At 41.9% G+C, this 12,860-nt stretch overlaps 1 protein-coding gene across 1 annotated transcript in view; it reads right to left on the reverse strand.

Annotated features, from left to right (window-relative positions):
• Positions 1-12,860, reverse strand: part of EIF2AK4 (eukaryotic translation initiation factor 2 alpha kinase 4) — a 105,380-nt gene that overhangs the window by 49,761 nt on the left and 42,759 nt on the right. The window contains exons 11-15 of the mRNA XM_037056095.1: positions 9,787-9,944; positions 6,714-7,150; positions 5,935-6,004; positions 2,582-2,665; positions 84-206 (exon numbers count right to left, since the gene is read on the reverse strand). Coding sequence (XP_036911990.1) covers positions 84-206; positions 2,582-2,665; positions 5,935-6,004; positions 6,714-7,150; positions 9,787-9,944 — 872 coding nt within the window. The remainder of the gene's footprint in view (positions 1-83; positions 207-2,581; positions 2,666-5,934; positions 6,005-6,713; positions 7,151-9,786; positions 9,945-12,860) is intronic.

Genomic DNA, 12,860 nt, shown 5'->3' on the forward strand with positions numbered 1-12,860 from the left:
TATTTTATTATTGTTCAATTACAGTTGTCATCAGTCCTAAATTTTATACAAAGATAAGTTTAAAGAAATGTTGTAAAGTTTACTTTCTCATGGATATAAGCCAATCCATCCAGAATCTCTCGAAAAAGCCTCCAGAGTCTGACGGTGTCCTGATACAGGCCCTGGTCGATGGTGTCACGTAAAGTGCTCTTCTCACAGTACTCCATCTGCGGACATGGGCAAACCAGGCGGGGCTTCGTTACACGGAGTTTCAATGAAGGGGGACAACTGCAGTGAATGCAACCCTTTATTCTAAATCATGTACCATAGATTTCAAATTATTATGGGAAAGGCTTTTTTTTTAATTGAAAAAAGAAACGAAGAGTATTGCAAAAATTGGGAAGTATGCATAATCTTAGCATCCTAACATAACCAATTTTTCATAGTACTGTTCATTTAAAAAATAACTTAATTGTTTAAAAATCTCTGTCACAAATAATATAAAAATGAGAAAAATAATTTTATTTTTGTACAAGATTGTTTCTAAACCTAAATTTTCAAGAAGGACTCGTTACTTCTGACCAGTGTGGCTCAATGGGTTGGGTATTATCTGCAAACAAAGGTCACCAGTTAGATTCCCAGTCAGGGCACGTGCCTGGGTTGTGGGCCAGGTCCCTGGTTGGGGATATGTGAGGAGTAACTGATCGATGTTTTAAGAAATAAATCTTTTTTCAAAAAAGATTTTAATTTATTTTTAGAGAGAGGGGAATGGAGGGAGAAAAGGGGAGAGAGAGAAACATCTCTTGGTTGCCTCTCCCACACCTCCAACCAGGGACCTGGCTTGCAACCCAGGCATGTGCCCTGACTGGGAATTGAACTGGAGACCTTTCAGTTCATAGGATGGCACTCAATTCACTGAGCCACACCAGGCAGGGCAATAAATAAAATCTTAAAAGAAAACAAAACAAAAAAACAGAAGGGCAAATTAACCTCATGATGTCATTAGCCTTTCTCATTTGTATAGTAAATTAATGACGGTGACCTTCAAGTCCAGAATAAAACATTAGAAATACAAAAATATTCCAGAAAGGGCTCTATTTTATACCTTAAGTGTATGGATTTATCAGAAAACAATGCAGTATCATTTAAATCTTAAATCAACATGTAGCATTCGATTTATGAAAGGAGACTATGCTTCAAACCAGTGCCAGAGTTGAGATTTCTCATGAGGGAGAATTTTAATTTTTTTTAAAGAAATGAACATATTAAAAAAATTAAAATACGCTTATTGCTTTCCAAGAGAGGAGAAGGGAAAGAAACTGGATGCTTCCCATGCATGCCCCAAATGGGGATGGAACCTGCAACCTAGGCATGTGCCCTGCCCAGGAATCAAACCCCCAGCCTCTGGTGTATGGGCTGATGCTCCAACCAGCTGAACTACACCAGCCAGGGCAGAGGAACATCTCGTTTTAAATGAGAGGAATATCCTCTCATGATCAGAATGACCATCTACAAAGTCTGACTCATCCTCCAGGCCTCACGAGGGCCTTTGATTCCAATGCCACAGTCCTATCACACCTCAGACACACCTCTTCTACTTCTGTCTCCTACCTGTTTAGAGAGTAACCGCATATGATGCACACTGAATAGTTAGTGGTTTGGGAGACCAAAGCTTTATCGTGTGTATGAGCAGCATCTCAAAGACGTTTCTGTTAGGGAATACCAAAACCCAGTTCTAATCACAGGAAAGCAACCACCTAACTAGTCTCTTTTGAAACACTGTACTTGCCTGAAAACTACCAAACTTATCTTCCACACAGTACTGTATCTATCTCACATTAGAAGATCTGCCTACTTGCAGATGTGACTTAAAACACTAATAATGAGCCACATTCCTGCTTGCTTGGGGTAGAGGCAAGTTTTCCTCTTTGGTGTGTGGCTGTCCCTCTGTTGGCAGAGCTCACACTGTCCAGGATGCTGCCCCTCAGGCCCGGGAGGAGGCCAAAGCCAATAGGCTTCCCTTTAGTAATGCTTCATTGCAACTGATCTGCCTGTGGCTCTTGTGCCCCAGAGGTTCCAGGACAAGCCAGTTCGCCTAAAGCCATGGTAGTTGTTCTGCACACAAGAATGTGTGTGGCTCATACCTAACATGTTCAAATCCAGCTTGTCAGGCAAAGTGGATTTCTTACCTTCAGTCTAGTATTATGGAACTTAGATGTGATTTAATTGCTTCACATACATGATTTCACTTAAGCACCACAAGTCACTCAAATAGTTATTTAATTTACAGATGGGAACCCGAGGTGCAGAATGCTGCAGAGCCGTGCCTGAGCTCACACAGCTGTGGCTGGCGGACCCACGGTGTGAACTTGCTCAACAGCCTGAGTCTGGAGCCCGTGAGCACCACTCTGTGCCGTCCCTGCTATGTACAGGAAAGCAGGAGGGGGAGGCTGAGGGAAGGGGCCTCCATGCTATAATCTTCTCCGGCCAATTCATCTTTGGTAGTGCCACTGTGTCCTGCTCGGCCCCCTGTCTGGCTTTAGGGTCCTGACATGTGCCCACCAGCACCGACGGGTCTGCCCACTGCGCACCAGCACCCCACCTGGATGTAGAGGTAGTGCACAGCTCTGGTGGCGGCCGACGGCTCGCTTTCACTGCAACTGCTCTTTCCGTTGCAGTCTTCATCCTAAACCAAGAGGAGCACACAAGAACTCAACATGGGGCTAACATTAAACAAGGTCGTTATCATCATAAGTCATCTGCACCTGCCCCCACCAAACACATGGCCATCCCCTTAGAAGATAGATCAATGGGCAGAACACAGCCACTGTCCTTGAACTGTGTACTTGAACTGTGTACAGCATTCAAGACAATTCTGCTATCATTTGAATCTACTGTGTGGTCACTAGGTCTGACACTGTACAGAACAACTGACAGAAAGAACAGGTAGGCATTAAAGGTGTGCAACGTACAGAGACTCCATGTCAATTCCTTCGTACCATTAATATCTTTCTACTGAAAGCAGGATGTACAGGCTAACACTGTAAGGCTTCAGTTTTATTGGAATGCCTTCCTTTGGAAACAGAAGATTAAAAATTCATCTTGGGCTAAAACAATTTAAATGGACCACGTGACCGAAGGGCATTCTGCCATCTAGGCCAAACTCCGGCAGACAAGCACTGCCACTGACAACCCCTGATCCTCCTGACCACCTTCCACATGGCCAGTCTATCCCCTACAACTGATTTTCTAACTCATGTCCCTTTTTTAAAAAAATCACTTTTTCTTTTCATAGATGCATTTAGATGCTGCCCCTCAACACCACTGAAAAAGCATTAAGCAGCACTTGATCATTTCTAGTGCACATTTTTTTGTGCGTGTGTAGAAGCATTTTTCAATGTTTTTTCCCTTGTCAAAGGGAAAAGGGATTGTCTAGGGATTGTCTGTAGAGGACTGTTAGTCCCCCTGAGGCTTCTCCCCATTAATTAGGATGCCCCTGGGACAGTGCCTTTAGCGGAGCAAAACCAAGCTTGTCAATTTGGTGCCCTCATGATAATTAAGTGTACAACTGATGCTAAAGTCAAAGAAGGTTTGCTCCAGAGTTTTAGAGTCCTTATACGATTATTCCTAGTTACATTTACAGTTTATACATTTAAATCAAGAGGGTGATTTTTAAATATTAGTATTTTTAAATCACTTTTTATTTTCAATTACAGCTGACATACATTATTATGTTAGTTTCAGGCGTACACCCCACTGATTACACATTACATAACCTCAGTGATTATTCCAATAAATCTCATACCCATCTGACACCATACTTTAGTAGTATTTTTATTTCATACTTTATTCAAGTCCCAAATTATATTCCTTCCTCTGCTGAGTTCTTTTATTACCTCTTTATCTCTCATTTGATATCTAACATATGCTATGTAGCTTGTTTTTAATTTAATTTTTTAAGGGTGATTTTAATAGAAAGGAACGTACTTATAAAAAACATTGGCTAATGCATTAAAACCTCCTTCAAATCAATTCAACTGCTTATCTGACAGAATCTACATGTAGACCTTTTAAATCTACTATGAATGTCCTTTATAATTACTGATGATTATATTTTATTTCTGACAATAAACACTGCACTCAACCCCCAGATGCACAATGCTTCCCTGCATCAACAACCGACAGCCCTACGGTTGTGAAGCCTCCCCCCCCCTGCCCCATTGCCATCCACACACCAGCCTCAGGGGCTTTGCAGGCCTGCGCAGAGGGAAGAGCAGAACTGAGTGGAGTTCAAGGACTACAGTAGTGTGTTTCAAACTTTTAGGACCACGATCCACATGAAGAGAGAAACATATTTTACACCACACTAAGTACACATACTCATGAGAGAAAGTTCCACAGAATTTACCATTAGTGTGATAAATTTTAGTATTCTGTATACCTCTCTAAAACATTAAGAATAAAATAAAGCTGGTTGTGATCCTCAGCTCATTTCATAATCTGTTACAGGATCATGGCTCCTAAAACACTGTTCTAGGAGATGGATTGTGAAAATAAGAAATCAAGATTAAACACAAGGTATCTATCTGTTCACTTCACTTCTAAAAGCAGGCATGTTTTGCCCTGGCCAGTGTGGCTTTCGTTGGTTGGCTGTTGTCCTGCAAACTGAAAGGTCGCCAGTCCAATTCCCTGTCAGGGCACATGTCTGGGTTGCAGGTTCTGTCCCCAGTTAGGGCACGTTCAAGAGGCAGCCAATTGATGTTTCTCTCTCACATCAACATTTTTCTCCCTCCCTTCCTCTCTCTCTAGAATAAATTTTAAAAAAAAAGAAAATAAGTGAGCCCTGGCTGGCATAGCTCAGTGAATTGGGTGCGGGCCTGCAAACCAGACGATCGCGGTTCGATTCCCAGTCAGGGCACATGCCTGGGTTGCAAACCGGTTCCTTGCAGGCTAACTACCAGCAGGGGATGCACAAAAAGGCAACCATACATTGATGTTTCTCTCCCTCTCTCCTTCCCCTCTAAAAATAAATAAATAAATAAAATCTCTAAAAAAAAAAGAAAGAAAGAAGTGAAAAGCATTTTTTTACTTTTAAAGATTTTATTAATTTATTTTTAGAGAGAAGGGAAGGGAGGGAGAAGGAGAGGGAGAGAAACATCAATGTGAAAGAGAAACATCAATCGACTGCCTCTAGCACATGCCTCAGGAACCAAATTACAGCCCAGGAAGGTGCCCCGATGAGGAATCACACTGGGGGTTCCTCATTTTGGGGTACAATGCCCAACCAATTGAGCCACATTGGTCAGGGCAAGTAGGCATAGATAAATTAAGTCTTATAATTAAATATGTAAATAGCACATATATTTTTTAAAAATTTATTTATTTATCTTTAGCGGGGAAGGGAAGGAGAGGAGAGAAATATCAATGTATGGTTGCCTCTCATAGGTCCCCTGCTAGGAACTGGCCTGCATCCCAGGCACAAGCCCTGACCGGGAATTGAACCGTGATCCTTTGGTTCAGCAGGTCCGTGCTCAATCCACTGAGCCACACCAGCCAGGGCCGAATAGCACATATTTTAAATAATATTTTTAAATGGAAGCTTTCTGCCCTGGCTGGTGTAGCACAGTGGATTGAGCGCGGGCCTGCAAACCAGACGATCGCAGTTCGATTCCCAGTCAGGGCACATGCTTAGGTTGCAGGCCAGTTTCCGGCAGGGGCCAGTTCCCTGCAGGGGATGCATGAGAAGCAACCATACATTGACGTTTCTTTCCTCTCTCCTTCTCTTCCCCTCTAAAAAGATAAATAAATAAAATATTAAAAAAAAATAAATGGAAGCTTTCTATATTTGCATATCAGGTTAAGGTGTTAATATTATTATAACATCAAACATTACTTTTCTTACCTACCCACCCCATGATGAATAAAATGTGGTGTAATTTCTATTTATACATTTACCTGATTCTGGCTTTTACTGTTCTCATCTTCATTGTCAAAGATGATATCACTTTCAGAATCTGAAGCAGGTCTTAATGAGAGAAGTAGAAAAATATGAAAGAAACCAAAACTTTTATAATTTTGAAAATCAACACTTGTTAATGACAAGAAAGCAAAGGAGCTAGAGACACGGTACCATGACCCTGCAGGCATAACCCTGTCCATGATTCCATGCTGATTTGTATTTCCCCAATACAGGAAATATAGAATTCTTGATTTAAATAAAAATTGACCTGAATAAATTTTCTGAAAAAAATTAATAGCTATGAGTTATTGTATCCAACTGTATACAATGAAATAAAGTCATGAAACTAAATGACTGGTGTGGAATCTGAGATGAGATAACTATAGTTGAAGATGGTCATTACTGGTTTGGTAACCTTTCCTGGGGCTGAGGTTGGCTCAGTGATCAAGACTCCAAACTAGTTCTTCAGGATTCCAGAGCTGGAAGCCTCTATCTAAAAAAATGACCTTTAAAAAATTCTACTAAATGTATTAAGATGAGGTATTGGAAGAAATTTCTATTTTTCCTTTCTCTGGGACTTGGATTTTGGAAATACAGCAATGGGGGGAAGCTCATTGGATTGCATTTGGTTACTCTATAAAAGTGGGTTTCATGTTTTGTTTTTTAATGTGGTACACTGGACTGGATTTCTCCTGAATCCCCTCTTCCCTGGGGTGGCTTGGGGTTAATTTGGGGATACACCCCAGGCAGCACGCTGTGAGCGCTGTGCTCTTACAGGAATGACTGCGAGAAGACACCACCATGCTCATCCTCCTCGTCTTCCTCGTCGCTGCTAGAGCCCTGGCCTGCGGCGGGGAAGCGGCCGCTGGCTGAGCGCTCGCCTGATGTGCTCCACTCCACTGCGCTGGTGAGGATGGGCGGTGGCGCTGCGGCCTCCACACTGTTGGGGGCGTCTGTGTCACTGTCGCCCACCTGCAGCCGGGGCACAGCTCGGCCATCCCGGGCCTGGGCCCCCGTGTTGTTGGGTGAAGTGCCTGGGTCTGCTGGCCGCTCGTGTCTCTCAATCCAGGCGTTGTAGTACCGCACGATGTTTTCATGATGTAGGCGCGACAGCAGCGTCACCTCACCCTTGATCCTGCGGAAGTGCTTGCTGGCGGGGTTGATGGGGATGCGCTTTACCGCGTAGCAGCAGCCGTCCAGCTTGTTCTGCACCTGCAGTGCGGAAGGGGAGGGGCGCTGTGCTGCCAGTGGCTCAGATCCTTCTGCACACTGGCATCCGCAGCGCCACCAAGGAGAACCTGGAGTTCTTGGTGAAAACCAACAGATACAGTGTGGGACTCTTACGCAGAAAAAAGTCGTGACTGCCAAAAACTTAGAAAATACCTCAGCCCAAACTAGATGTATTCAACTTGCTAAGAGCCCCTGGGGAAAACAATCTCCATTTTAGCCATTAACTTTGTTGACAATTATGTCCCTGGGTTTCCAATATCACCTCTGCTATCTAAATTTCTAGGTAAACCCTGTTGTTTTCTTAACCTTGTTTTAAAAATAATTATTTTCTGAAGTCAGTGTAAGGTTTCATTAGATTTTAGTTTCTCTATTTCTTTTTTTATATTTAAAGTCACTAAACACAAAGTAAACTCCAAAAATTTCAACAGACCTAAATGAAAACTCTGATTCTCAACTTACAAAGCTGTGTGAACTTACACTAAATTCCTTGAGACTTAATTTTCTCACCTATAAAATGCTGTCTGCACTGCTTTCCTTTACGTCAGAGGGGGACTACAAAGGTTAAACGAGATGGGGGGGGGAGGTGCTCAGTAAGTGACAGCAGCTGGTGCCACATTAGCACGTTTGTGTCAGCCCACTGACTATGTTACAGACTGGAGATTTACCACGGGTCTGTACTGAAACTAGAACAACATCATTAGGAACACAATAAAATACAAATATAAGAAAAATACAAGTCAAAGTAAAAAAAGTACCTTTTATAAAATTCCATTCACTAGAATATTCTAGATCTAACCCTGCAGGTCAGTTGAGGTGATGAAAAGCAACAATTTGGCCATGGCAGAGAGAGAAACTAGTTGATCACAAAAGACAAAAGAGCGCATCATTCTTGTGTTTGGCTCCTAAGTTCCAATTAGATGACTGGAAAACTACTTCTAGGAATGAGAAAGAAATACTGTAAAATTGAGTTTCACATGACCTCTTTTTTTTGTGGCAACAGTTGCAAGAACATATGCTTTCAAGTAAAACAGACATGCTTTCATCTTTTAGTGGATATAAGGTATCTTGAGCAAATTACATAACTGATCTGAGCCTCAGTGCCCTAATCTGGAAAATGGAAATAGTATCTACTCATAAGAACATCACGAGATTAAAATATGTTTGTAAGCCACCTGGCACACAACCTGAAAGGAGGAAAAGGCTCCAGAAAATCACAGTCCTCTGTTCTTTTCCTGTCACAGTAACAGAGGAGGGGACGGTGGGAAGTCTTAGCATTCAACCTTCTGCCTCAGAACACATCATATGAGTCAATGATTGGGGTACAGAGCTTGCTATAAGAAAACTCCTAGGAACTCACTTATTTGAATGGGAAGTGCATCAGCAGTAATGGGTCTAAATGCCAACGAAACGCCAGACCACTGAGCGGACTGCCCTGCCCTAACCTGCAAACAGGAATGGGGAGTGAGTGCTATGGGGTTCTCATAGGGAGAAACTACCGGAAAAAATTAGAGGCTGAAATTACTATGATGTTTTTGTTATGTGAGCTTACAAAAAAATTTTAAGTACTTATGAGGAATAAAGTTTCATGTTTTGCATTCAAGAATCTAAAACATAAAGAAGTTAAAGGACTTCATCAAAATTACAGTTTGAGCTAGAAGGATAATACATACTTTAATCATTCGCTTCTCTTGAAGATAACCGTGATGACCTGATCAGGGAATCTGTCCACAGTGCATCTATTTAATCTAAATGGAACGTCTACAAGTCCAAGAAGAAGGTTGGAAATTTCCTGTACTATAACACCCTCTTGGAAAATTTGCTTAAGGTGGTCTTTCTGTCCCTGGTTACCACAGAACATCTAATCCAATTCTTTTTATGGTGTAACAGGCCTTCCACAGTAATACTAGCAATGCTTCCTCGTAACACTTGCAGAATCCTAAATAAACGTAAGTCCTGGCTGATGGTGGACTCTTCCTTCTGTGTGAATAACAGATATCTATTCAGATTTAATAATATGATATTAATCTGGGTCTCCTAAATTTGAGCAAAATACTTAAGTTATATAAAAAGAGCTGAAATCACTTTATCAGGCGGCAGATAATAATAAAAGTCACCCAAATAGACTGGCATGAAGAGGGAAAGACAGCATACCTTAATAATGTATCACTAACTTCTCCCTCAAAAAGAGCTGGAAAATAAAAACTGCCCAGACCATGTGGGGCCATTTCCCAGCTGGAATTCTATCTAAGTTCTAACCTTGCATCCCTTTTATCTATAGCAACTCTGAGAGGAAATGGGGGAAAAAAGAGAAAAATTTTCTTTCTGCACGGAAGCACACAAAAATGTTCTTCGTGTAAAGGCCTTGACTCCACTTGGGCTGTCACAATACGCTTTTTTTGCGTTAATGCATCAACCACGGGAAGAAGAACGATGGGTTCTTGATGGGCTTAGTAGAACTTTAAATAAAGCCTTTAATTAATTCCATGAGGGTCAAGATGATCATAGTTTCAAATGGTCAAATTCACCTCCCTCCCACTCTCAAACAGAAGTCCATACGTCTGCAGAGGTGAAATAGAGTAGGAGCTCTAAAAGGGACTGGGGACAACTCTGTATCACACCTTGATGACAGCTCCAAAAGCTCCTTTGCCAAGAAGCTGTAATTCTTCAAACTCAGTGAAATAGCGGGAAGACTGTCTCTGTGTCTCACTGAAGAATGCAGCACTGGGCAGCTGGTTGCGAGGAATAACAGTCTCAGCGTAATCTTGTCCTGCAGAGTCTGAGATAAAACCAAAGGCAAGAGATTTGTGGTCAAGACACAATTTGCCTCCTTGCACAACTACAGCAAAAATTACAACTAGACTACAAAACAAGTATCACCCAGATTCATCAGAAAATCAAGCTGCACAGGTCCTGGCTGGTGTGGCTCACTGGGCTGAGTGCTGGCCTGCAAACCAAAGGGTCATGGGTTCGGTTCCCAGTCTAGGGCACATGCTTGGGTTGCAGGCTAGGTCCCCAGTAAGGGGTGCGTGAGAGGCAACCACACATTGATATTTCTCTCCTTTTCTTTCTCTCTCCCTATTCCATTTTATTTCTAAAAAGAAATAAATAAAATCTTAAAAAAAAAAGAAAACAGAAAATCGAGCTGCATGAAAGTCAGACAACCAAGGACTTCAAGAAGCCACATTCATCCAGATGGGTAGGAGGGACTGAGACAAGGAGAGGAGGAGAAATGGGAGATCTCACACTCATGTGTGGTAGATAAAAATTGGGAGGAATATCTCAGGAGCAAGAGATCCCAGCCCCTAACCAGACTACCCAAATCAGTATTCCAGTGTGAGAAAGATAAGTCCCCACAACTTCTGGCTGTAAAAACCAGTGGGGGTTGGGGCAGCAGAAGAAGCCCCAGGATTCACAGAGATTCCTCTTATATGGCCTGCAACAGTCTCAGGATTTAGACCCACACCCTCTTGGATTTAGCATCAGGGCAACAGCTGGAAGGGCACAAGTGGCATATGGGGAGAAAGTGAGGTGACTGGAAACAGGGTTAGTGCCAGAGACAGCTTCTTTCCAAGCATGTCTCCAGAGGCCAGGCAGCACTACTGTCCCCTCTCTGAGCCCTCCCCCATACAGAGTCACAAAGCAGTGAAGCTTGAGGACATTGCCCTGCCCTGGCAATTACCTAAGGCCAGACAATTTACGGGTGACTTTTCTACAATAGGTCGAGCTGCTAAGACAGGGGGTCACAACAGTTCTACCTAAAGTACAGAAACAAACACAGGGAGGATGCTCAAATGAGGAGACAAAAGCCTATGGTTCAAATGAAAGAACAGAACAGAACTCTAAAAAAGAATTAAATGAAATGGAGATAAGCAACATATCAGGTACAGAATTCAAAACACTGGTTATCACGATGCTCAAAGAACTCACTGAGTATGGCAACAGCATAAAAAAGACCCACACAGAAATGAAGGTTGGATTAAATGAAATAAAGAAAAATCTACAAGAAACCAACAATGGAGGGGATGAAGCCAAGAATCAAATCAACCATTTGAAACATAAGGAAGAAAGAAACATTCAACCAGAACAGCGAGAAAAAAATAATTTAAAAAAATGAGGATAGACTAAGGAGCCTCTGGGACATTTCCAAACATACTAACATCTGAATCCCAGGGCTGCCAGAAGTGAAAGAGCAAGAAATTCAAAATTTATCTGAAAAAAATAATGAAAGAAACTTCCCTAATTTGGTGAAGGAAACAGACATATAAGTCCAGGAAGCACAAACTAGTTCGACTCAAAGAGGACCACATCAAGTCACATCATAATTAAAATGCCAAAGGTTAAAGGTAAAGAGAGAATCTTAAGAGCAGCAAGAGAAAAGAAGAGAGTTACCATAAGGAGTTCCCATAAGACTGACAGCTAATTTCTTTTTATCTTTAAGTTTTTTAAAAAATTTATTTATCTTTAGAGGGGAAGGGAAGGAAAAAGGGAGAGAAATATCAATGTATGGTTGCCTCTCACATATCCCCTGCCGGGAACCGGCCTGCAACCCAGGCATGTGCCCTGAATCAAACCGCAATTGTTTGGTTCACAGGCCCGTGCTCAATCCACTGAGCTACATCAGCCAGGGAAACTGACAGCTAATTTCTAAAAAGAAAGTTTGCAGGCTAGAAGGGACTGGCAAGAAGTATTCAAAGGGTTGTTGGTTTCATTCCTAGTCAGAGTGCATGCCTGGGTTGCAGGTGGGGGTGTGCGAAAGGCAACCAGGCATTGATGTTTCTCTTCCTCTCCCTCCTTTCCCCTCTCTCTAAAAATAAATAAATAAAATCTTTGAGAAAAAAAAAAAGCATTCAAAGTGTTGGAAAGCAAGTATTTACAACCTAGATTACTCTATCCAGCAAAGCTATCATTTAGAATAGAAGAGCAGATAAAGTGCTTCCTAGGTGAGGTAAAACTAAAGGAGCTCATCATCATGGAGTCCTCATTATAGGAAATGTTAAAAGGAACACTATAAGAAGATAAAAGCTACGAACATTAAAATAGCAACAAATTCACAACTATCAACCAAACTAAGCAAAAACAAACTAAGCAAATAAGCAGAATGGGAACAGACTCATAGATATGGAGATCGTTTGGAGGGTTATCAGCTGGGAGGGGGCAGGGGGAAGAACAGGGGAAAATGTGCAGGGATTAAGAAGTACAAATTGGTAGGTACAAAACTGACAGGGGAATGTTAAGAACAGTATAAGAAATGGAGAAGCCAAAGAACTGATAAGCATGACCCATGGACATGAACTAAGGGGAGGGACTGCTGGAAGGAACTGGGGTACCAGGTGGAGGGGGCCAAAGGGGGAAAAACTGGAACAACTGCAATAGCACAATAAATAAAATATATATTTTATAAAAAGGCAAGAGGCAAATGAGGCACTAAAATACAGGAAGAGCTGCAATATCCAACTATTCAAGTGTTACTTACAAGAAGCAGCCCCAACCAGTAGTTTGAAAAAGTAACTCTTACCTGGCAGATCTTTTAATACTTTTCTCACTTTGTCCTTTTTAATAGAGGTAGAAATATATAATTAGCCCAAGTTTACAGATATGGGTAATAGATATAGGCATACAGATATAGGTATAGGTCTCTCTGAGACAGAGAGAAGAAAATGACTGGACAACAGAGCCAGAACCCAAACTGAGG

This window comes from Sturnira hondurensis, unplaced genomic scaffold, assembly GCF_014824575.4.
Source record: "Sturnira hondurensis isolate 20B ecotype Veracruz unplaced genomic scaffold, ASM1482457v3 Scaffold0008782, whole genome shotgun sequence".
In the NCBI taxonomy this organism is placed as follows: domain Eukaryota; kingdom Metazoa; phylum Chordata; class Mammalia; order Chiroptera; family Phyllostomidae; genus Sturnira; species Sturnira hondurensis.